This window comes from Perognathus longimembris, chromosome 1 (assembly GCF_023159225.1).
Source record: "Perognathus longimembris pacificus isolate PPM17 chromosome 1, ASM2315922v1, whole genome shotgun sequence".
In the NCBI taxonomy this organism is placed as follows: Eukaryota; Metazoa; Chordata; class Mammalia; order Rodentia; family Heteromyidae; genus Perognathus; species Perognathus longimembris.
The window spans coordinates 80,606,629-80,630,639 of NC_063161.1; the positions used below are offsets into that span (position 1 = coordinate 80,606,629).

Consider the following 24,011-nt stretch of genomic DNA (forward strand, 5'->3'; position numbering starts at 1 on the left):
CCATCTAACGCCATTCATCCCGCCACCCTTCCCCGCCATTTTTTGTCCCATTAGCTTGTTTTGTTGTGAGTGATTTCTTCTAGACTGACCTCATGTACGAGCTATTTGCTTGCTATCTTTCACATCAGGGGTAGGGATGTCTAACAACCTGTTTTATTTTTGGTAGGTTCCTCTTGCGGTGCCCGGTGCCTGGCGCCCGCAGGGCCGTGCACTTTGGCGGGACCAAGCAATCCCGTTTCTTCCCAACGCTGCGGCCGGGAGGCCGCTCAGCAGCGAGTGGCAGGTGGGGCGCCCACGTCCCCGCGGCCACACTGAGCTCCCCCCTCCGTCCCCGCCCGGCAGGCGTGGGTGTGGGGCGAGTGGGTGTGTGCGGGGTGTGCGCGGTAGAGCGCGCCAGCGAGCCGCGCCAGCCGAGCGGGGAGAGCGGAGCCGGGCGGAGCCGCGAGCGCAGCGCTCAGTCCGCGCGCCGATCCCGCAGCGCCAGCCCGGCGGGGCAGGTCGGAGGGGGGTGGGCCGCGCCGCTAGCCCGCCCCGGGGGGGGGGTCCCTATTGGCCGCCCTCGCCCCGAAAGCGGTGAGAAATAGACAGGCTGCTCTGGAGAGGGGATCAAGAGAGCCCCGATCAAAGCCGACGCCGGGGACATTGTTCCCATCGCGGAAGGGGCACGGCGACCCTCGCGGCGCCCAGGTTTGGAGTCGCCACCCGCGCGGTGTCCGCATCCGCACACGCTCGCTCGCGGCGTTCGGGCGCGGGCGCCGACGATCGGCCTCCGACAGCGCTCTGGAGTGACCCGGGGAGCCCCTGTGAGCCCGGGTGAGTGGCCGCGCGCGGCGCCGGATCCCTCCCAGGCCCAGCCGTCCGCTTTTGCTTTCCCGGTGGTTGCTCGGCGGGGTTTGCCCGAGCAACGCTCTGGGCTACCGGGAAGGCCCAGGCTGGGGGTGGGGAGGAACTTAGCTGGGGGGCTTGAGGCCCGCCGGCATCCCCTGCTCTTCAGCCGGGGTTAGAACAGGTGGCGCGGGCCGGGCTTGGCGCTTTGTGTCGGGGCGCAGGGACTCGGTGCGGGCGGCCGCTCCCTTCCCTCCCCTGCTCCCCCGGGCGGCCGCCGGTCGGGTCGGCTGGGTAACGGGGAGAGTCGTCAGGAATGTGCCTCTGGGGACGCGTGGCTCTCGGAAGGGGAGGTGGCAGAGTGGCGGGAGGCGCGGGAGCCCAGAGGAGGCGCGGGGGTGTCCCCGCAGAGCGGGCAGGGAGATGCTTTCTTCTATCCAGGCGCGTTCCGCCGGGCGCGGGCTTCATTCTTTCACGGCGCCCCTGGGGGTGGGGAGCTGGGTGGGCGTGTGTGCAGAGAAAGGGGAGGTGGGGAGGCCAGTCATTTCCGGAGCTGCTTTGGAACTGGGTAAACAGATCCGCGTCTGGGACTCGGACCTCGGGGTGCCCACCCTCCCGCGCCCGTGCTGCAGAGCCCCTAGCCCGGCTTTAACAAAGAGTGAGTCCCCCCCCCCCCGCGGGGAGGGGCAGCTGGGGAGACCTGGGTTCTAGCGTTCGGGTCTTCGTTCTGGGGTACCTTTACTTCCTTTTTTGAGCTTGTCATTTCATCATCATCATCGTCGCAATTTTTTTCTGTTCCTTTTTGCTTTTTGTTTTAAGGACTGGAAGCTGATGCATGAGGGACCCACCTAGGCGTTGGAGCGGTGGTGATGGTTTGGGGAGCAGAGCTGAAGCGTGCTGGGCTTTGGTGAGGCGCGACAGTTTATCATGACCGTGTTCAGGCAGGAAAACGTGGATGACTACTACGACACTGGAGAGGAACTTGGCAGGTAACCCGGGTGAAGGAAGCGCACGCTACTGGATCGAGAGGATGCATAATACCGAGGGCACGGGCAGTAAACAAATGCAGTTTGAATCAGGTGTCTCCCTCTCCCCCTTCCAGGAGATAGGCACATTATCGGGGGAAAGAGTTTCCAACTCAGCCAAGGCCAGGGGCCAGAAATAAACGGCCTGACTCAAGTGGGCTTAGTGTTCAATTATTATGCAGAGTATATTGATCAGAATCCTTGGACAGGAACAGATTTAATTGTCCACACTAACTCCTGTTAGCCCTTGCCTTTCTGAGACAATGAGGCAAACACCAAGACTCTAACTGCAGTTGGAGTTAGCCCTTCAGTGTGATTTAAACAGAGTTCAAATTAATTAATAGGCCTTTTGTGTGGTAATATTTTACTTCTTAATTTTCAATGAAACACGAGCAAACATTGGCCTGTGGTAAGTGGAAATTTTCCTGAGGTTGGTGTTGGGCTTGGGTTTTGATATTTCTTCCAATCAGGAATTTAATTACTCACTTGATAGTAGTGATTGGTTTGGTTTCATTTACAATGTTAAATTTTTAACAAATCAATGCGAGACTAATGTGGCAATTTGGATTCAGAGCATATTGCCCTGCCTTTTGGAACTGTGATTCTTAAGAAAATGTTTCAGTTTCTAGGTAAAGAAAGAATTATTTTTTGGAAGCAGTGTGAGAACTGCTGACTGGTTCCCTGGAGCCTTCCACAGGGAGGATTGTGCTCTGGTTTATGTTAGAACATTCACTTTTTCATACCTCAATTTAAAATTCCACTGTAATGTGTTTGCACTGTGAGTGACACGGGCAAAGTATTTTAGACAGATACTGTGTATTTACTCAGACAGTATGTTGATTGAAATTTGTGTTGTTTTATACAACACCTAATGTCCTCATACAATACTTCCTTTTTCTTCATTAAAAGGAAATTTAAAAAGTATTCACATCCAGCCAGACCTTGGTTGCTCATGCCTGTAATCCTAGCTACTCAGGAGGCTGAGGATTGTGACAGGAAGGCAGTTGGAAAAGAAAAGCCCACGTGACTCCTATCTCCAACTAACTGGCCCAAAGCCCAAAGTGGAGATGGAGAATGCCAGCCTTGAGTGAAAAAGTTCAGGTATGGCACCCAGGTTCTTTGTTCAAGCCCCAGCACTGACATATATATGTATATGTATATATACATATACATATATATACATATATACATATACATATATATACACACATATATAAATACACTCTAGAATTATAAAAATTGACCTTAGCTAACTTTTCTTTTTTTGAATGAACAATTTCAAATTATTGTAATGTAACAGTGTTTTTGTAGTTATTTTTGTTTGTTTGTTTTGCTTTGTGGGGCTTGAACTCAGGGCCTATCCCTGAGCTTTTTTTTTTTTTTTTTTTTCTTTTTTTAAGGCTAGTGCTCTACCACTTGAGCCACAGCTCCTCTTTTGGCTTTTTGGTAGATTATTGGATATAAGCGTCTCACAGACTTTCCTGTCCTAGATAGCTTTGAACTGTGATCAGATCTCCAGTCTCAGCCTCCTGAGTAGCTAGTATTACAGGTTCTGGCATCTAACAGCAATTGTGTATATGTTTTGGAATTGTTCAAAACATTGATGGCCCTTTCTGCATAGAAGAGGTCCCCTGTTGCAGGTTTAGTAAGTGAATGAAGAAGGAAAACCACACTTCATGAATATGTTTAAGGTTAACATTTAAGAATGCGTGGGTTTAACTGGAATTGAGTCACTATTCCTGTGGCTTTGAGCTAGATGAGTGATATATGGAGTTTTTCTTTGCAGCTAGAAAATAAGAAAAGGTAAAAAAATAGATTTCACTTCCATTTGTGTAGGGTTGCCTTGTTTATATACATTACATTCCAAAAGTAGATGATTAAAATTTGGTGAGATGATTTTCTTATGGATTCTATATGCCAATTATGCTTTTCATTAGTATCTTTTGGTAGAATGATGTGTTAAGGGAAAGAAAAAAGTAAAGCCTCCTGTGGTTGGCAGGAGGGTTTGTGATCTTCATTTACTGATGACAAGGAAAGATGCCTGGCTCATCAGAAGCTTAGCATTTTGCTTTGATTTGGGATCTATTGCTTGTATAATAATTTTATCCTATGCAATGCCACCTGACAAATTGTTTACTCAATAATTTATGTGACTTCAGAATTTGAAAGAAGTGTTCTAAAACCTGGGAGTTGGGTATTTTTTTAAACTTTTTTCTTTATTGTCAAAGTGTAGTACAGAGGGGTTACAGCTTCATATGTAAGGCAGTGAGTACATTTCTTGTTCAACTTGGTTCCTCCTCCTTCATTCCCCCTCTCCTTTCCCCTCTCCCCCCAAGAGTTGTGCAGTTGGTTTACACCAAATGGTTTTGTAAGTATTGCTTTTGGAATGGTTTGTCTTTTTATCCTTTGTCTCTCGATTTTGATATTCCCTTTCCCTTCCCTAGTTTTAATACCTGAATAAACAGTGTCCAGGGTACTCAGAGGAGATACAGTGGTAGCTGGGGTTCAACCACAGGAAGGGAATACAAGAGAAACAAAACTAAACAAAACAATCAGTCAAACAAACAGACAAAAAAAACCCCAAACAAACCAAAAGGTACAGTTTCACATGGCATATTGAAAATACAACAGTGATATAACTCTTGTTTTCGTAACGTGGAGTTCATTTCACTAGGCATCATCTTATGTGATCATATGGGTATAGCTATTGGGGTATTTTGATCTTCTATTATGACTAGCCTAAACATGTACTAGCTATTCCCTATGAGGGACACCATAGGGTTTATGTTTCTTTGGGTCTGGGTCACTTCACTTAGTATGATATTTTTTCCAAGTTCTTTTATTTCCTTACGAATGGGGCAGTGTCATTTCTTTTGGTACAGGCATAGAATTCCATTGTGTATATGTACTACATTTTCCCGATCCACTTGTCTACTGAGGAGCATCTGGGTTGGTTCCATGGTTTAGCGATGAATGTAGTTGTGCTGGTGGCTTTTGTGTGGTCAAAAGCCCCAAAAGTGGGGCTGCTGAGTCGTAGGGGAGCTCTATGTTTAGCCTTCTTAGGAACCTCCACACTGCTTTTCAGAGGGGTTGAACAAATTTACATTCTACCAATAATGTAGTGGGGTTCCCTTTTGACCACATCCCCTCCAGCATTTGTTATTATTAGATTTCCTGATAATGGACATTCTTACTGGGGTGAGGTGGAATCTCAATGTTGTTTTGATTTGCATTTCTTTTATGGCCAGTGATGTAGAGCACTTTTTCATGTGGGGAGTTGGGTATTTAAAAAATATTCATAATCATCTATTTTACATTGCTGTTGTTTTTGCCATAGATTGTGCAAATGGTTGACTTGCTCTGCAGGATTTGCAAGTCCTGGGGTTTTATACTTGCCTTAGATACAGCCACTCCCCCAAAGCAAGTCTTAATGGAATTTGTTGGACTTGTAGAAATGATGCTACCTGTACCATATATATCAATGTGTCATGTGCCACTGTGAAGACTAGAGCAGGGGAGGCAAGAAATGGAGTCCCAGTGCTCATGACTTATGCCTATAATCTTAGCTGCTCAGGAGGCTGAGATCTCAGGATCACAGTTCAAAGCCAGCCTGCGTAGAAAAGTCCATGAGACTCTTACCTCCAATTAACTAGTAAAACTGCCTGAAGTAGAGCTGTGGCTCAAGTGATAGAACTCCAGCTTTGGGCAAAAAAGCTAAAGCCCTTCCTGAGTTCAAGCCCCAGTACTAATGTAAAAGAAAAGACAGAAGAAAGCACAAAATCATAATTTTACCTCAAGGCAAACAGAGAGTATGTGTGTTCAATGTGTTCATATGTCTGTGTACTGCCTAAGATTCCTATTAGAAATCCTCACAATTTACTATGATTGTGGCAAGAATGCTAAGGTAATATATATATATATATAAAATCTGTTGCTTGCTAGCTTTATAATCTTGAACAGGTTACCAACCTACTGTGACAAGAGACACCTAGTGCATTTTTCATTGTTGTGAAAAATCAAGTAATCTAATGTGTGTAAGTGTTTTATCAGCAGAAAATAATTAAACAAGTTAAGATATTATCCAGAGGCCTGGCTCATGTAGGTGGGTGCTCCAGGAAGGCTAGTAACTTAATCTGCTTCTTAATATGCTTGAAGTTTTATCTACATATCCATTTTGGGTAAAAGGTCATGGCAGAGACTGGTAGCTGACAAGCTGCCTTTCCATTTAGATTCTTTTTTATTTTTCACTTTTTACTTTTTTTTTGTGCCCATGACTGTGGCTTGAACTCAGGGCTTGGTCTTTGTCCTTGAGCTTTTTTATTCAAGGTTGGTTCTTTACCATCTGAGCAACAGTTCTCCTTCCTGCTTTTTGGTTGTTAATTGAAGTTAAGAGTTCAAGGACTTGCCTACATGAGCTGGCTTTGAAATGTGATCTCCACCTCCTGAGTAGCTAAGATTATAGGCCTGAGCCACGGGCATTCAGCTTCCATTCAGATTCTGAGTTTTGTAGCTCTATCTTCCAGCTGACACATCTTTTTCAAGCAGATGCAAATTATGCAGTAAACAGGGGACCCATTTGATTTTTTTACTCCAGAAGGTCCTCTAAGGTCCTAGCCGCTGTCTGAGGAGGCTGAGCAAAGAACCGCTTCGATTATGTGCTGTGCTGAACTTTTCCATCTGTTATTACTCTGGGCTTTTTAAATGGCTCAGGATGCCCTAGCATCTCTTATCAGTTGGCACCCTAGGCAGGTAGTGCAGGCTGGCTCCTATTCTCCTTCCTCAGCTCCAGTTATACCCTTGGGCATCATTCATCCTAACCTGTAAGCCTTGTGGGCACCACTCTGTCCACTGCTTTTCTGTGGGACTGGCCTTCACTCCTGTCCCATTGTCTGATGTGATCTGAAGACCTGAGGTCCATTTGTAGGTTGTCTTTCCATGATGATATTTTTCCCCTTTAAAAGGGGGACAAAAAAATGTGTGTGATATTGCTTTGGTCCATGGCCTTGGACTTCCCAGTAGCATATTCTACCTATAATTGACATTACTGTTAATCTTGCATTGCTACAAGGAGTACCTACCTGTCCTGTAAGTTCCTACAGGATGTGTTCCTTGGTCAGTGTCCTTGTGGTCCTTGCTCTTCAGGGTGTGCAGTGCTGAAGACTATCACATAAACGTGTAATCAGTGTCTTTAGAGAGCTAAGGCCCGTCTGCCAGTGCTGTATGAAGACCACAGTAAGGGCCCCAGGGGCTCACACCTGTAATCCTAGCTACTTTGGAGGCTGAAATCTGAGGATCGGGGTTTGAAGTCAGCCCATGCAGACAAATATGAGAGATTTTTATCTCTAAATAGCCAGAAAAAAGCTGGAAACAGAGCTGTGGCTCAAGTGGTAGAACATTAGCCTTGAGAGAAAATGCTAAGAGACAGTGAACTTGAGGCCTGCCCTGAGTTCAAGCACTGTACTAGCACCAGATAAAGAAAGGAAGGAAGAAAAGAAGGAAGGAAGGATTGAATATGCAAAGGCAAATGTTATGTTAGAGAGGCAATGAAAACTCACCCCAGAACACTTACTTGGAAAGAGGGGCAATACCTAGAGACAGTGGCTCCAAATATCTGATTCATACTTAGTACTTAATGTGGTATATTTAATAACCTGTTTCTATGTTCCAGCATTTACCACTTTGAATAATAATTGCTTTTTTGATCATCTGCTATACCCAGAGTACTATGACCTTAGACCTACTAATCTTGGTGTGTGTGTGTGTGTGTGTGTGTGTGTGTGTGTGTGTGTGTGTGTGTGTGTGTGCCAGTAAAGGGGCGTGAATGTAGGCCCTGGGTACTGTTTCTTAGCTTTTTTCTCATGGTTGCTTTATCACTTGAGCCACTGCCCTACTTCTGGCTTTTTGCTGGTAAACTAGACGTAAGAATCTCATAAACTTTCCTGCCCAGACTGACTTTGAACTGCAACCCTCACATCCCAGCCTTCTGAGAAGCTAGGGTTACAGATGTGAGCCATTGGTGCCTGCCTTATGTGTGTATTTAATAACCTGTTTTCTGAGCATTTACCATCTTGTATTATAATTGCTTATTTGATCATTTACTCTTTCCACGGTGCTGTGACCTCGGACCTCCTCCTCTTCTATTTCTAGTGCCTAATGAAATACATGGCACTTAGTAGATGCTCAGTAAATATACATCGATTGATTGAATCCATCAATATATGGAAATCACCTTTGAAAGATTTCTCTGTCTTCAGTGAATGATGAGTATGGTGAAGATGAACACATGAAGGTGGAGAAGCTGCAGCTTGTGAAACCAAGGACTGATTTTTCTTCTGCATTCTCTGTGATGAACAATAATGAACACAGCCACCAACATTCCCTTGTACAAGATCAATTTTAAACAAAACCAATGAAGTGGAGCATTAAATATTTTTACATTGGTTTTGGATGATTGGTGGAAGCTAATAATTCACATTTACAACATTCCTCTTTTGGCATAAAATCCATAGGCATTTTAATTGAAGTAAGAAATTGTCTTGAGTTCTGACAGTCCATGCGTGTGTTTTAGTTGGTTTGCTGTGGACGGCAGGAGTTAGTCCTATGAATAATGGCACCTTGGTGGTGCCATTGGTAATAGTGGTTACAGGCTGCTACAGATGGGTGAACTAGTGGGAACCTCTGGGTAGTGCATTGCCGAGTGTGGTTTCTCTTAGATGAAAGGCAGCCAAGAATCTGGTCTCTGCACTCTGGCCCTACCTGCTAATGAGCAATGGTTTCTCAGGCCATTGGTGTATGGTTGTTTGGGACTTTATGTGGGAGGTGACAGTCACTGTTTTGCTTTGGGTTGTTGGGATAAATTGTCACACAATGTGTCCTCTCTTGGTCTTGAACATTATATTATATGCCAATCTAATATAATATATGTTAGGTACACTACAACTTCTTTTTGGGTATGTGCCAGTATTTGAACTCAGGGCCTGGATGCTGTCTCTTAGCTTTTTTGTCCAGGCTGGCACTCTACCTTTGAGCTGCAGCTCTACATCTAGCTTTTTGTTGATTAATTTGAGAAAAGAATCTTACAGACTTTGCTGCCTTAGGCTGGCTTTGAACCTTGATCCTCAAATCTTAGCCTCCCAAGGAGCTAGGATTACAGGCATGAGCAATCAGTGCCTGACTAAATAAAGTCTTCTAAATGTGCAGTTAGGTAGTGTGGAGGAAAGGAAGGTGGCGCTAGATTTTTCCACATCATCTAACTGAAATGGATTTAAAATAACTTTTCTCTGACAAGCACATCCTTCTTTGGTAAAACTAAAGATGTTGTTGAGGCCCAACTCTCTCAGTTTCATGTGGGTTTTACAATGAAAAATTCCTAAAACCTGAACAAGTTTGTGATTTATTTTCAATTCTAATCTGAAACAAAACAAAACAATCATGAGGTGATAACTAATCTCTGGAAACACCTGACCAGCGTGGGCTACTGTGACGCATGTTTATCCCTTAGGTCTTTTGTAGGTGATGTTGAGATCTAATGTGGCTTATGGATCATACAATGGCCACTTAAATACAGTGTTGCCTAATTCAGATAGTCATGAGGCTTTGCTCTTATGTCCTGCCTGTTGGTGTTTTCATTATGAGCTTGAGGCATTTTATTTAGCAACCCAGAGTATACACTACACACATATGGTACTGGGGTTTTAACTGAAGGCCTTGTGCTTTCACTTAACTTTTCTGTTCAAGACAGACATTCTACTACTTGAATTCTGGCTCTACTTCTGAGCTTTTTGCTGGTTAGTTGGAGATAAGAATGTAAATGGACTTTCCTGCCCTGGTTGGCTTCAAACTTCAATCCTCAGGTCTCAGCCTTCTGAGTAGCTAGGATTTTAGGAATGATTCCCGGAGAGGGTCTAGAAGGAGAAGGGTGGGAGAATATCCTTATTTTTTTCCTCTTTATAAGCATTTAGTTTTAGAAATGTTTGTGCAAATGAATGCTTTGAAATGTCTCATCTCTGCTGCATAAAATGTTTATATTGATGATGCTTATATTCATGGATCTGATTTTTGGCTGGGAAATTTGGCTTCCAGAATGGACTCTATTTTGAGATATATTTTATTTCTATCAAAGCTGCCTGATTATTCTTGTTTAAATATGTGTAATGAAGGATGTTCATTTAAAAATACTTAAAAATTGTATTAGAGGTTAAGCATCTCCAGTCAGAAAATCTGAATTGCTCTAAAATATGAAACTTTGAGTGCTCACATGATGCCACAGGTGGGAAGTTCCACAACATGAAACTGCTTTATGCACAAAAGTATTTTAAAAAATATTGTATAAACCTCATGTCAGTGGCTCACACCTGTAACTAGCTACTCAAGAGACTGAGATCTGAGGATTCTGGTTCGAAGCTAACCTGAGCAGAAAAGTCTGTTGAACTCTGATCACCAATAAAACACCAGAAAAGCTGAAAGTGAGGTTGTGGTTCAAATAGTAGAGTGTTAGTGTTGTACACAAAAGCTGGACCCAGGCCCTGAGTTCAAACCCCAGGACTGGCAAACACACACACACACACACACACACACACACACACACACACACACACACGGATAAGGTGTATGTGAAACAAAGTCAACTTTATATCCCCCAAGATACGTAGTTGAAATTGAATCCATTTTTTAATAAGGGATACTCAGTCTCTATAAATTTTTACTTAAACCAGGAGCTAGTGGCTCACACCTGTAATCCAAGCTACTTGAGGGGCTGAAATCTGAAGTTCATGGTTCAAAGCCAGAAGCCACACTTGGCATGAGAGTCTGGGAGACCCTTATCTCCAATACACTAACAAAAAAAGCCAGAAGTAGAACTGTGACTCAAATGGTAGAGCCCTAGCCTTGAGCACAAAAGCTCAGGGAGAATGCCTAGGCCTTGAGTTTGAACCTTAGGGCTGGAACCAAACAACAACAACAAAATTCACATAAAAGAATGAACTAATTTCCACTGTGGTTCTGCCTACTTTTGAAACCATATAACTTGCCCTTCACCTCATCTCCTCTTCTTTCATCTCCCCTTCCTTCTTCTTCCTTCCCCTCCCTTCCTCTTATTCCCCCCTCCCCTCCCCTTGTGTTGAGGATTGAACCTAGCTTAAGCATACTAGGCAAGTTCTCTACCACTGAGTAACGCCGTCAAATACAATTTTCTCCTTTTTTTTTGGCCAGTCCTGGGGCTTGGACTCTGGGGCTGAGCATTGTCCCTGGCTTCTTTTTGCTCAAGGCTAGCACTCTGCCACTTGAGCCACAGCGCCACTTCTGGCCATTTTCTGTATATGTGGTGATGGGGAATCGAACCCAGGGTCTCATGTATATGAGGCAGGCACTCTTGCCACTAGGCCATATCCCCAGCCCCCAATTTTCTCCTTTTGACACAAAGATTGTCAGACTTATTGAGATTCTACCATAGTCCCACTGCATGTTAGCCCATAGAGTACAATTTTCCAATTGAAAAACAAGTAATAGAGAAAATAATCAATGCTTTTCTTTTGACCAACTATGGAAAGAATCAGATTTTCCTCTGAGCTTTCTGTCTGCCTAACCACTCATATATGTCTGCCCATGAGCAGGCTGAATGAGAATTGTATGGGGGTAAGGGGAGAGATACAAACAAAGACAAAACAAAACAAAATGAAAAAAATAAAAAAACCAAACTGAGAGCTCTGTTGGGACCAACGGAGAGAAGGGTCAGTTTTTAGTATTGGCTCAGTTCTGCTGTTTTTGCCTTCCTTTGAGAAATTCTTTCTGACTCTGTGTACAACTCAATCCTTTGGCCATCTGTGGTTTATGGGTAAGCAGCAGAAATGTGTGTTTGTGGGAAAGTGATGCAGGGTGCAGCCCTTGAGCATAATATCTAATAGACTGGGAGCTAAGCTGTTTGCTTTCCAAAACAAAGCTATAGGCGCCATAGGTTGTGTGTGTGTGTGTGTGTGTGTGTGTGTGTGTGTGTGTGTGTGTGTGTGTGTTGTAGACTACAGACTTTAAACAAGTAACTTCTCAGGTTGTAGATGTTGAGTGGCACACTATACACAGAGAAGCTGTCCTAGAAATCTGCTAAAGCCAAAAGGTGCTAAAAACATACCTGCTGCCTTAAAAATATAGCTTGAGCATCCCTAATTTGAAAAATCTGAAGTGTTGTGAACTCTTAACTTTTTGAATATTGAAATGATACTTGAAAAGTTTCAGATTTTGGAGCATTTCAGTTTTCAGATTAGGCCTATTCACCCTATAAATCTATAATAATATTCCCAAACTGGGAAAACTGAGTTCTAAACTACTTCTGGTCTCATGCATTTTAAATAAGGGATGCTCAAAATTTAATATTTTATCCATCTGTCAATCAATGTAATGGAACAAACCTTCCAGGGGAACACATTGTATACTTGAAGAGAATATAGAGGGTTATTTTTCTAAATGCTTTCTTTGCCTTTCAGAGGATGTACAATCACCATGTGAACTGCTATTAGTACTGCTAGAAACTTCCACTGCCATTGTTCTGCGGAGCTTCTCTGGCGTCCAATAGCTACAGGGTCATTCCCCCCCCGCCCCCCCCCCCCCCCATGGCAGGCCAAGGGGCCCTGTCTTTGCTCCTCTGGCACTGCATGTGGTATGGCAGAGGCCAGCCCTTTTCTGCTCCTTTCCTTACTAACAGCACTGAGGGTGGAAGAGAAAGCTGATTCTAGTTCTTCCACTTAGAATTGACACGAGGCCGCTAGGAACATTCTCATGAACTCTCCCTCACTGAGAGCTTCACTCATCTGACTGGATTGTTTAGGAGAGGAAGTGAATGAGCACAAGTGGAATATTTCCCAGGATGAACTTTTTCTTATCAGCCTCTGCTTTCCTTTTCCCACCTATCCTTTGACTCAGAGAGGTAATGGACAAACTCAGTAGATTGGGATATGGAAAAATGGTGGCATGAAGTCCCTTGGTTTTGTTCATAGTCATTCAGGCCTTAAAGGAGAACATCCAGTTTAAAGATCATTTCTAACCAATATGGGCATCTTTTATGTCAGAAGCAACGTTCTTTTTCATGCAGAGTATATTTCATTTATTTTTGTGCCAGTACTGGGGCTTGAACTCAGAGCCCAGGCTCTGTCCCTGAGTTTTTCCACACAAGGCAAGAGCGCTACCATTTAAGTGAGCCGCACCTCCACTTCTGGCTTTTTTGTTGATGAATTCCAGGTAAGTGTCATGGACTTTCCTGCTTAGGCTGGCTTTGAACTGTGAGCCCTAGATCTTCACCTTCTGAGTAGCTAGGATTACAAGCAGGAGCTACTGATGCCTAACTCTGACAGTTTATTTTTATTTCTTATATTTACAATAGTTAGAACCCAAGGCCCAGTGCATGTTGGGTAAGCACTCTACCATGAAACTACCCCTAGGCTTAGATGAAGATAATTAAAAAAAAAACAAAACACTAAACTTACCTATATTAGAGTTATAATCTGGAGAATAAGAGGCAAATATAAAAATGAATTGACCTGATCAGTATCTATCCATAGCTTTCTCCAGAGTTGTCTGCATGGAGCTTTGCCCTGATTTCCTTATCTTTTAATTTGGATTAGGTAATTGGCTATTCTTCATTTCTTTTATAATTGGTGTGTATGTGTGATTTTGGGCTTCCCCTATGCATTGTGGGATTTTTATATGGGGAGAGGCATAGTTTCTGAATTGGTTGAGACTTATTGAAGTGTACAGTAGGCTTTGTGTATTTACTGTACAAAGGTGTACAACTAGAAATTAGAACAACTAGAAATTAGTTGAGTCTGTTTCCTACTCCTGTAACAGTTGTCATTTATAAATTAAAGTTCTGGAACTGAGAGGGCCTGTGTGTCTTGTTATTTCATGGTAAAGAAAGAAATGGCAAGAACAAGCCAGGGAGAGAAAGGTTGAAGAAAGCTGATCCTGCTCTCTTGCAACAACCCTCTGTCAGGATAACTAACTCACACTCAGGAGAATGGTAGTGACCCATTCATAACACAGCCCACTAGGACTCAGGTTCATGTAATGCTACACTTGTAATAAAGTTTCAACATGAGATTCAGAGTGGACATTCAAACCATCATAGAACTGAGATCCTCAGCTCTATATCACAGTGTGAACCTGGAAACTTCACTTCTGTGAGACTCAGTTTACTTATCTGCAAGGTGGCTACAATAATCGTTGCCGCTTCCTAAAGATGTTGGGAAGATATATATGATCTATGTAAGGTGGTTAGCATACACTGCTAGGCACATAGTAGGTTCTCAAGAGCTGGTAGGCTGTGTGTGTGTGTGTGTGTGTGTGTGTGTGTGTGTGTGTGTGTGTGCCAAACCTGGGACTTGGGCGCTGTCACTAAGTTTCTTTTGCCCAAAGCTAACACTCTAGAGCCATAGTGCCACTTTCGGTCTTTTTCTGAGTAGTTTATTGGAGATAAGTGTTTCACAAAGTTTTCTGCCTGGGCTGGCTTTGAACCATGATCCTCAGATCTCAGTCTCCTTCATAGCTACAATTACAGTGTGAGCCACCAGCGCACAAAATAGAGAGTAAGAGTAAAGGAGAGGGAGAGAAGAAGCCATGCTGTTTCTGATTCTGTTCCTGAATTCCTTCCATATTTGCATGCCCAATTTATATCTTTCTATCTTCTTTCCCTTTCTCTCTGCTCTATCCTTAACCCTTTCTTCCTTACCCCCCCTCCCTCTTAGGCTTAGCCTAGTCTGACTTTGCTTACCTGATCTTCTTTCTTTCTTTCTTACCTCCCTCTCTTTACTTCCCAACTTCATTCCTTCCTTCCTTTTTCTCTTTCTTTTTTCTTTCTTTCTTTTCCTCTCTCTCCCTCCTTCTTCCCTCCTCCCCCTCTCTTTCTCTTTCCTTTCTTACCTTTCACTTCCCCTCCCTCCCTCCTCCCTCCTTTCCTTTCCTTTCTTTCCTTCCTTCCTTCTCTCTTTTGCTCTTTGTTTCTTTTGTTCACTGGTCTGTGCTTTTCATTTCTACTTGGTTTACTTGTTCATAACTGGTGCTGTGCCACTTGAGTCATGCCTCTAGTCCTTTTTCTTTCTTTCTTTTTTTTTGCCAGTTTTGGGGCTTGAGCTCAGGGCCTGGGCACTGTCCCTAAGCTTCTTTTGCTCAAAGCTAGCACTCTACTACTTGAGTCACAGCACCACCTCTGGCTTTTTCTGTTTATGTGGTACTGAGGAATCAAACCCAGGGCTTCCTGCACTCTAGGCAAGCACTCTACCACTAAGTCACATTCCCAGGCCTAGTCCTTCTTTTACTAGGTAATTAGAGATGGCATCCCATGGACTTTTATTTTTTCCTGGCCTGGTTTTGAGCCACAATTCTCTAGATTTCAGCCTTTAGCCTAATGAGGATATAAGCCACATTTCCAGGCTCTGATTAAATTTTCTAGGTGCTCATGCCTGTCTCTTTTGGTTAGCTGGGCCCTAAGACTGTCTTCAGCTTGGGCGCCTCTGTGAGTCCTCTTGCTAGGTGCAGGTTTGTTCTCAGAAATACCTAGGTTAGGAATTTAGTTCTGCATTTCAAATGGGAGCTGCTGAAGGCAGAGCTTAAAGAAATAACTTTTTATACAGTTTCTCTAGCCCAGAGAAAAGGAACCTCTCCATTATGAGGTTTTGATGACAAAGGGTGCACTTAAGGGGCTCAGAAAACTCAGTGGCACTACCATTTATTGAAAGAACTGCATGGAAACACTGAGGAGGGGACATCCTGGCATGTTGGGAGACTCATGTGTAATCTTAAGTTTCCACAAGTAGGTTTCATGTGTTGAGTTTATGTTGGAAGTTAAAAAAAATGACTCTAACTGTCCAAATAATGACACTACAAATCTGATCAAGGAAAGAGATGATTGATTTTTATTATGGATCTTCCTGGAGAAAGGAATCTGGAGTGAGCATGACTGTGGGTTGCTGCAGAGTGGAAGACATCTGACATACGGCAGATCAGGAGGCGCCCTTCATTTCTGACACGTACTAATCTGAGATGTAACTATGGGTGCTTGGCCAAGGCAGAGCTGTGTGTGCCAAGAAAAGCCTATTAGATTGGTGGCTGAAAGGCTGGATTGTTAAGACTTGCTTAATGGCCAGGCTCTGCCAGCTGCTTCAGGAAAATGCCCACTTACACGTCTCAGTGCTCTCCTTGTGTGTCTGGAGTGGGGTCTCGTGTTTGAGGAACATGGCTGCTGAAGGAGAGTCTATTTTAAGATGATTCTTTATGTTTATTCTTTCGGCCCTTTGAGTGGATCTCTTTAGTTAATAAAAGTGACAGTAGGCTTTTTACAAACTTGGAAAGGAAGTGTCTGGTATAAAATACCAAGCAGTGAAGATGGTAAATTAATGGATAGGAAAAATAAATAGGCTCTTAAACAAAACTGTGATTTGAACTGTAGTCTTTGCCCTTTGCTTGCTCATTCATTTAGATTTGATTGCCCATCTGAATAATGTGGCTTGTCCAGGATGTTGGTGTCCAGGGTGCTGGATAGGGCCTGTAGAACAGTCTTTTTGCACACCTACCTAATAACTATTAAAAGAAAGCCTAAATTAGAATTGAGATAATCCAGGCATAGGTGGCTCACACTTCTGATACTAGCTATTTAGGAGACTGAGATCTAAAGATCATGGTTCAAAGCTAGCCTGGGCATGAAAGTCTGTGAGACTCTTAACTCCAATTACCTAGCAACAAGACAAAAGTAGAGGTGGGGCTCAAATGGTAGAACACTAGCCTTGAGCAAAAAAGCTAAAGGATAATACCCTGAGTTCAAACCTCAGTATCTGCATGCAAATACACACACACACACACACACACACACACACACACACACACACACAACTTCGAAAAATTCCACAGGGCTGGAATTCTAGTTCATTGATAGAGCATTTGTTTAGTAAGTACAAGACTCTGAGTCCAATCCCAATCACTGTAGAAACAACAGCAACCAGGTGGGATAAATAAGCATTGTGAGGGTGGGGGATTTCAAGCAAGGAGAGACAATTCTGACTTGTAGAATTCATCTATTCATCCTCATCTGTCCATCCATCCATCCATCCAGTATCCTGACGATTTATGAAGGATATAAAAATGTAAGCATCAGACCAGGGTACAGATAGTTATGTGTGTCTCCACTTGCAATTAGATTTGATAGAAGAGGGCAGGAACTAAAGACCAGCATGTGGAGGTAGATAAGCCCAGTTGTATGAATAAAAACCAGGGCTTTAGAAAGATGGTCCATCCTGGATAGTGTGTTTAAAGTGGTAGAGGCAACAGCTGGACTCCTATAACAGAAAATTGAATGGTGAACTGTGTGGCTCTTTCTCTGTCCACACTCCTTTGTCATTGTCTTGAGAGAAATGTGGAAGAAATTTGTAGTATCTAGTGCAGTGCTAGCTCATGATGCACCCAATATATGACTCCTTCTTTGCCTCCTCTTCAGGACTTCTCCTTGGCACTAATGATAGTATGGATGGATAACCTCTGTCTTATGGGGATATTGTGTGCATTGTAGGGAGCCATTGGACACCCCACTCTAACTGTGATGCACAAATTCTACAGCATTGCTCTGTGTGTGTGTGTGTATGTGCGTGCGTGTGTGTGTGTGTGTGTGTGTGTGTGTGTGTTCAGAATCCTCTCCAGTGGAAACTACTTGGCTTCACAATCAAGACAGATCAGAGTTGAGGAGTGCTTGTAACCCCAATGGGCAAGAAAAATGCCCTTGAACTTCCTATGGAACGAGCTGAACTGAACGTATTGACTTTGGGTGTCCAGAGCTGGGCTGGGAAGAGGCTGGGCTGTCAGATGATATGTATACAGGTAGGAGGTCTGTGTTTAGTTACTCTTTTTCCCTGTTGGCATGGGCTTCTTGGAGTACATGGCCTGCTAGGTCTGTGCTGTGCCCCAAAGGTCTGGGCTGTAAGGTACAGAGAAGCTGCCTGATGCCTGACACTCAGACCTGGTGTGATAGCTAACGTGTGAAACCCTTGTCCACCTTCTTGCACATCATCATTGTGACTGCTTGCTTATTACCTATTTGTAGGATTATTTTGAAGTATCCTTCTCTATCTTAAGACTGGATCTATCTAGGAAATGGAAACTAGAGGCTTTTACTTCCTTGCTGTTTTTGTTTTCTGTTTGTCTTGTTTATTCATTTATCTCTCTTTGGGAGGGCAAGGGGAGGGCACAGAAATGGGAGAGACAAAGGGTGAACAAATGCAGCAGTGGTATTCACTAGACACTATGTTGAAAATGAACTATACAACTTGCAGGTGGGGATGGGAGAGAAAAACTGAGAGTGAGGGAAGGAGTGACGTTGTCCAAAAAGAAATGTACTCTTTATCTGACTTATGTAACTGTAACCCCTCTATACATTACCTCTTAATAACAATAAAAACATTTTTAAAAAATGTACTGGATCTAGGTCTGTGTCTTGTTTTCTGTTATCATACCAAACGGATAAACTAGCCTGAAATAGGTCTTAGTGCTCCCCTGCCTTGAACTCTGGACCTCATGCTTACTAAACAGGTGCTCTACTGCACCACTTGAGCAATATCTCTAGCCTCTTTTTTTGCATTGAGTATTTTTGAGATATACTCTTGCCTTTGTTTTTGGCCAGCTGGATGTCAATCCCCTAATTTTTGCCTTTTGCTTGTTATAGTGGAATGAAAGACATCACATTGATTTCTGCTTTTGAGGGGTGTGTGTGAAATGGAATCTCATGAACTTTTTTTTTTTCAGTCTAGGCTGGCCTGGAACCAGTATTTCCCTGATCTGAACCTCCAGTATGGCTCATATTATAGATGGTATGGTATTGTACTGAGCTGTTAGTTGAGATGGGGTCTTGTGGGCTTTTTTGCTGTTTGGCCTCAAACCCCAGCACTACTGCTCAGACTTTTGAGTTGCTAGGATGACACATGTGAGCCACTGTACTTGGCTTCTTAGTGAATTTTTAAATAATTGACTTAAATAAATTGAATGGAGGGGTCACATCAATTGTTGGTTAAATTTTACAGAGATGAGAATGAAACTAGACAAATAAATTCGAGTCAAAAGAATTCCCTCAATGCCACAATTTTAGAGCTTTTATAATCCACAAGTGGCTGTGGAATTGGTAGTTGTGAATGTATCACAAAGGAAACCCAGCTTTCAACTGTGTCCTAGAAATTGAATGCCCCATGGGGAAAGTGTTGGTTGATCTGATTTCTCTAAGGTCATTCTGCACATGGGACATGTTGATGTTTTGTTGTAGGGAACCTGTTACCTTATGAATAATGCACTAAACTGAGCTCTCAAGTCAGCTACCCTGTACAACTTGTTGCATATTATTAGCTGGATGTTAATTCCAAAGACTATTTCAAGGATTGGAAAACTTTTTTTTCTTCAGTGATCTTGACCTCATGATTTCTGTTGCAACAACCAGGATTCTCCCTGAAATTTTCAGGGATTGGCAAACTTTTCTTTTTCAAGGATTGGCCTTGTGATTTCTGTTGCAACAACCCATTAGACTGCTGGAGTTTGAAAACAGTACAGATAATCTGTGTCCCAGTGGGTGTGGTTGTCTTCTAATAAAAACAGTCTGTGGCTTGTGTTTACCCCCAGGGCCATAGTTTGCTAATAATGTCCACCCTATTTTATGGATCAAAGAGGCTAGATCGTTGGATTTGCTGAATGTATAAGAAGCTGAGCTGAGATCCAGACTTGAGTCTCATCTGGCAAGGAGACCCTTGTTCTTTGCTTCTAATTTTGTGTTTCACAAGCATGTAAGGACCATTCATTGGCTGGGATAAGCTCGTGTGGATGACACCAGGATGACAAACTGGGGGCCAATGGAGGGAGCAGTAGAAAGTCAGAGTTTGGCTTAGTAGCAGGAATGTGAAGCTATCTAAAAGCACAGTAAGTGTGGGCCAATTCCCGTGAGATGCCAGAGGGGTTGGCACTAAGCACCCAACCCTTTTGGAGTTCGAATAGGAATCTCTGGTTGGAGAGGAAGTTAGTCGTCCACCCCGAGGATTTCTTCCAGCTGTGTGTATGGTCAGCAGCCAGAACTGTGAGGGTGATGGCCTCCATCAGCATATTATACCTTACCCCTTTTTTAGTGCCAGTACTGGGGCTTCAACTCAGGGCCAGGGTGCTATCCCTGCACCCTTTTACACTGGAGGCTAGCACTCTAGTACTTAAGCCACACTTCCATTTCTGGCTTTTTCCTGAAGATAAGCATCTCATAGGCTTCTTTTTTTTTTTTTTTTCCTGAGCTGGCTTTGAAACTCCATTCTTAGCTCTTAGCCTCCTTGGTAGCTAAGATCCAGATGTGAGTCACTGCTCTCAGCTACCTCTTCTACTTTTCCCACCATGTGCCTCTGCAGGAGGTAGTGGACTAGTAACTATTGTGTTTCCCCCACTTCTAGGGTCTACTCTGCTGAGCCATTGCTGTCTTCCTCCTAGCCTACCTACTTGCAGGTAGTCAGTGATCACCCCAGGTTCCTTTCCCACACTCAGCTGAGTCCCCAGGAAGACCCAAAGGCCATCCACCTCACATTCCAGACAGCTCATCCCTCATATTGTTGTAAGGTAAATTATCAGAGAAGCAACATTTTGAAGGATTGAATCTTGGAGTCTTTATTAGAATGCTAGCAGTCTGCAGGCAGCCAGTTACAAAGACCTGCAGCCCACAAATACCCTTAACTCTGTTAGGAAACAGGCCAGAGAGTAAAGAAAGAACAAAACAATACCAACAAACCAATGCAGCTCCAGTGGAGAGCTGAAGTGGGATACCATGATGCCTGGAGATGAGCCAAGAGCCAGAATGCAAACATGGAGATATGTGGCATAGCAAAATGACACCTGAGCTGGTCTGACCCTAAGGAGGGTCAGGTCAGGGGGCAGGGTCACAAGAAGCTGGCACTGGACTGACAGGTTCAGTCACCTATAGGCCAAATGCCCACCCCTGTCTCCAAGGATTCAGGCAAACCCATGAACACAAGACGCCAGATGCTACAATACACCACGTGGCCCAGATGGCACTGGCCAGACCTGACCTCCTTATGGGAAGGGATGGCACAGGTGAGCTGTACCTCTGGCTGCTGGCAGCCAATGTGGGGATTAAGAAGGCTTCCTGCCCCATCTGCAGACCCCTGGGGGTGAGCATTGTCCTGGAAGTGAATGGGAAAAGCTGGTGTTGTTTGGCATGGTGCTGTGGAAAGACAGGATTATTGGCAGCAATCTGGACTCCTCCCAATGGTTCTGGGATGGTCAGGACACCAGCACCATCTGGAGACAAAGAGGAGCTCATGGCATGCCTAGGCTGAGCTGATCCAGCACATGGCACTCTGGAGAAGAAATACCACTACTTCTCTCTTGTATCCTCTCCCCTCCCCCCTTTTCCTTCCCTTGCTGGCAACCCCAGGGCTCAAACATAACAGGAAGCTTCTGCAGGGAGCCTGGGCAGAGCTGTGTGAAGAGCAGATTGGGTGAGGAGAAAGGGTGGTGAGAATCAGTTATCCTCTGGTGACAATGGGGGCTGATCATTTGTTTGCAGTGTTATTGCTTTGCTCTGTTGATTCAGGTGAGCAAAACTTACCTCTACTTCTCCCCCCCCCCTCTCTTTCATCCTGGGGCTTGGACTCAGGGTCTGAGCACTGTCCCTGGCTTCTTTTTGCTGAGGAGCACTCTACCTCTTGAGCTACAGTCTCATCTCTGGCTTCTTCTGTTTACGTGGTGCTGAGGAATCGAAGCCAGATCTCCATGCATGCTAGTCAAGCACTCTACTGCTAAGCCACATTCCCAGCCCCAAACTCACCTATACTTCTAGTTTCTTCCTTTCTCTTTCCCTTCCTTTCCTTTTCCTTTTTTGGTGCTGGTACTGGGGCTTGAACTCAGGGCCTAAGTACTATTCTTAGCTTTTTTTTTTTTTTTCCCTCAAGGCTAGTGTTCTACTACTTAAGCCACACTTCCACTTTTGGCTTCTTTTAAATGTTTAATTGGAGATAAGAGTTTCATGGACATGACTGTCCCGGCTGGGTTTGGACTTGAATCCTCAGATCTCAGCCTTCTAAAGTAGCTTGGATTACAGGTTTGAGCCACTGGTGCCCGGCTTACTTCTGGTTGATATTTCACTTTCCCCCTAAGGTCTTCCTGAACATCCCACCTAAAAGTGGTGCCCTCCTAGTACAAGCACTTGTTTCCCAAAGACTCTCCATTGTTCTGCACGTGCATGCATGTGTGTGTGTCTGTGTGTGTGTGTGTGTGTGTGTGTGTGTGTGTATGTATGTGTATCTTAAATTATGAACATCAAGGTATCACAATTCATTTGCTTCCAGTATCTTACAAGAAGATGGTACTTTGGAAGTACTTGTCTGATGGTCAATTCCTTTAACTGGTTGTGACCATAACATTTTGGAGTAAACACCTGTAGCCATAGTTCCTGTGAGTTGCAAAGGTAGCATAAGTTCAGTCAATTGCCCCCACCTCAGGTCCTCAGCTCCTCCCATTAGCCCCCTCGATCCACCCATACCTAAACTCCTTGCCCTAGAACTATAATGGGCCACTGCTACTCACCATTAAGACCTACCCACTTCTCCTTTAGCCCCAGAGAAGCTGCCACCTGGGTAAGGTGCAGCCGCCATGTTACTCCCTCTCCCATGGGAGATATGGCCCCCCTAATAAAGCTCCTTCTGAACCTTCTTCTCCTGTCCATGACTATCTCCACATGGTCCCATGGGATGGCTGGGACATATCCTTTCAAATTCTACAGCTGGGCAGGTAATACAAAGGAAATGAAATCAGATAGCCACAACTTCATGTACATTGTAGCACTGTTCAAAAGAACCAAGATAATGGAAGCAATGAAAATTTCCTTCCATAGATGCCCAGATGAGGAAAATGTACTGCATCCCTATCATCGATGGGGATGGATTCAAGACCTCCTGAACAGACCAAAAATTCCGGGGTGTTGAAGTCCCTGAAGGTAGTGTAATAGTTGCATATAACACGCACACATCTTCCTGCATGTTTGCAGTCATCTTCAGATGACTTATTATATAAATGCAATGTAAACAGTTTCACATTTAGGGGATAATGACAAGGAAAAACTATTCATTTTCTGGAAAAGAAACAACTACAATAGATATTACTACATAGCACATGTCTGCGTGGTTCAGTTCCACTTGAAGGGTGCAGACTATAATCATTGAATCATTCCTGAAGATGTGGTGTTTGTACATATTTTCATCTTTAGACTGACTGGGGTGCTGGCATCATAAAGGGACATCTCTCTGCTGGCTAAGGTTGACTCCCTTCTTCTGCATTGCATAAGAGGAAATAGTCTTCTAGGCCTTGATTTTTCCATGGCTCATCCAGTGTAGGTGTGAGAGAAAGACACATATATATCTGTGGCATAGCCTGAGCGTTGTCATACCTTTCCTGGGCTGAATGTTTTGTTTTGACATATCCACAATTTTAAGATGGAAATCCAAGAGACCTGGTATTAACCTTTATGATTTGCTGTCTTGCTCATTGCCATCAGTGAGCTGGTCATGCTTGAAACTGCAGCTTCAAAAAGGAAGAAGGAAATTTTTAGTGCACAACAGATTTTTTCCTTGGTAACTTTTAATTAATCTGAATGCATGCAGAAAGGTGCATGATGTGCTATGAAAGGGTAGCATTTAATTATGGGTTAATATGACTTCTACAGGATGTGTTCTGAGCACTCAAGGAGAAGACAGGAAGGGTTCCAGCAGAATTGTGTGAATGAGTTGAGCTTGATGGGAAATGGGCTTCTGGTGCTGAGGCTCTGGGAGCCTTGCCAGCTTTACAAGGTGAGAATTAGCCTCTCTGGCACTGGAGAGGAAGCAAGGAACCACCACTGTGAGCTGTGACAGGATCTGGGGAGAGCCCAGCAGCCCTGCCCAGACAGGACAGGGTCAACAGGGGACAGAGCAATTACCAACCTCATTTAGCATTCATCCATTCATTTGTTGGGATGCCTTCCCTCCTAAGGAAGGGAAGGAACACATGAAGATAGTTGTTTGAAAGTTGAGGCCATGGAGAAAGTTGTTTGGGACCAGGTGTTTGAGAATCAGCCATGAATCCATGGGAAAGATTAGGATAGTGATAACAACTTTATGGCTTGTTTGG

The 24,011-nt window shown here is 43.9% G+C and overlaps 1 protein-coding gene across 4 annotated transcripts in view; it reads left to right on the forward strand.

Annotated features, from left to right (window-relative positions):
• The first annotated feature begins 551 nt into the window (after window positions 1-551).
• Dapk1 (death associated protein kinase 1) overlaps window positions 552-24,011 on the forward strand; it is a 186,133-nt gene continuing 162,673 nt past the window's right edge. For 2 of the 4 annotated variants that reach the window (XM_048330803.1, XM_048330827.1), the window contains exons 1-2: window positions 552-813; window positions 1,645-1,814. In XM_048330803.1, the coding sequence (XP_048186760.1) occupies window positions 1,753-1,814 (62 nt within the window). In that variant the 5' untranslated portion in view covers window positions 552-813; window positions 1,645-1,752. The other 2 variants (XM_048330820.1, XM_048330813.1) reach the window with 2 other exon arrangements.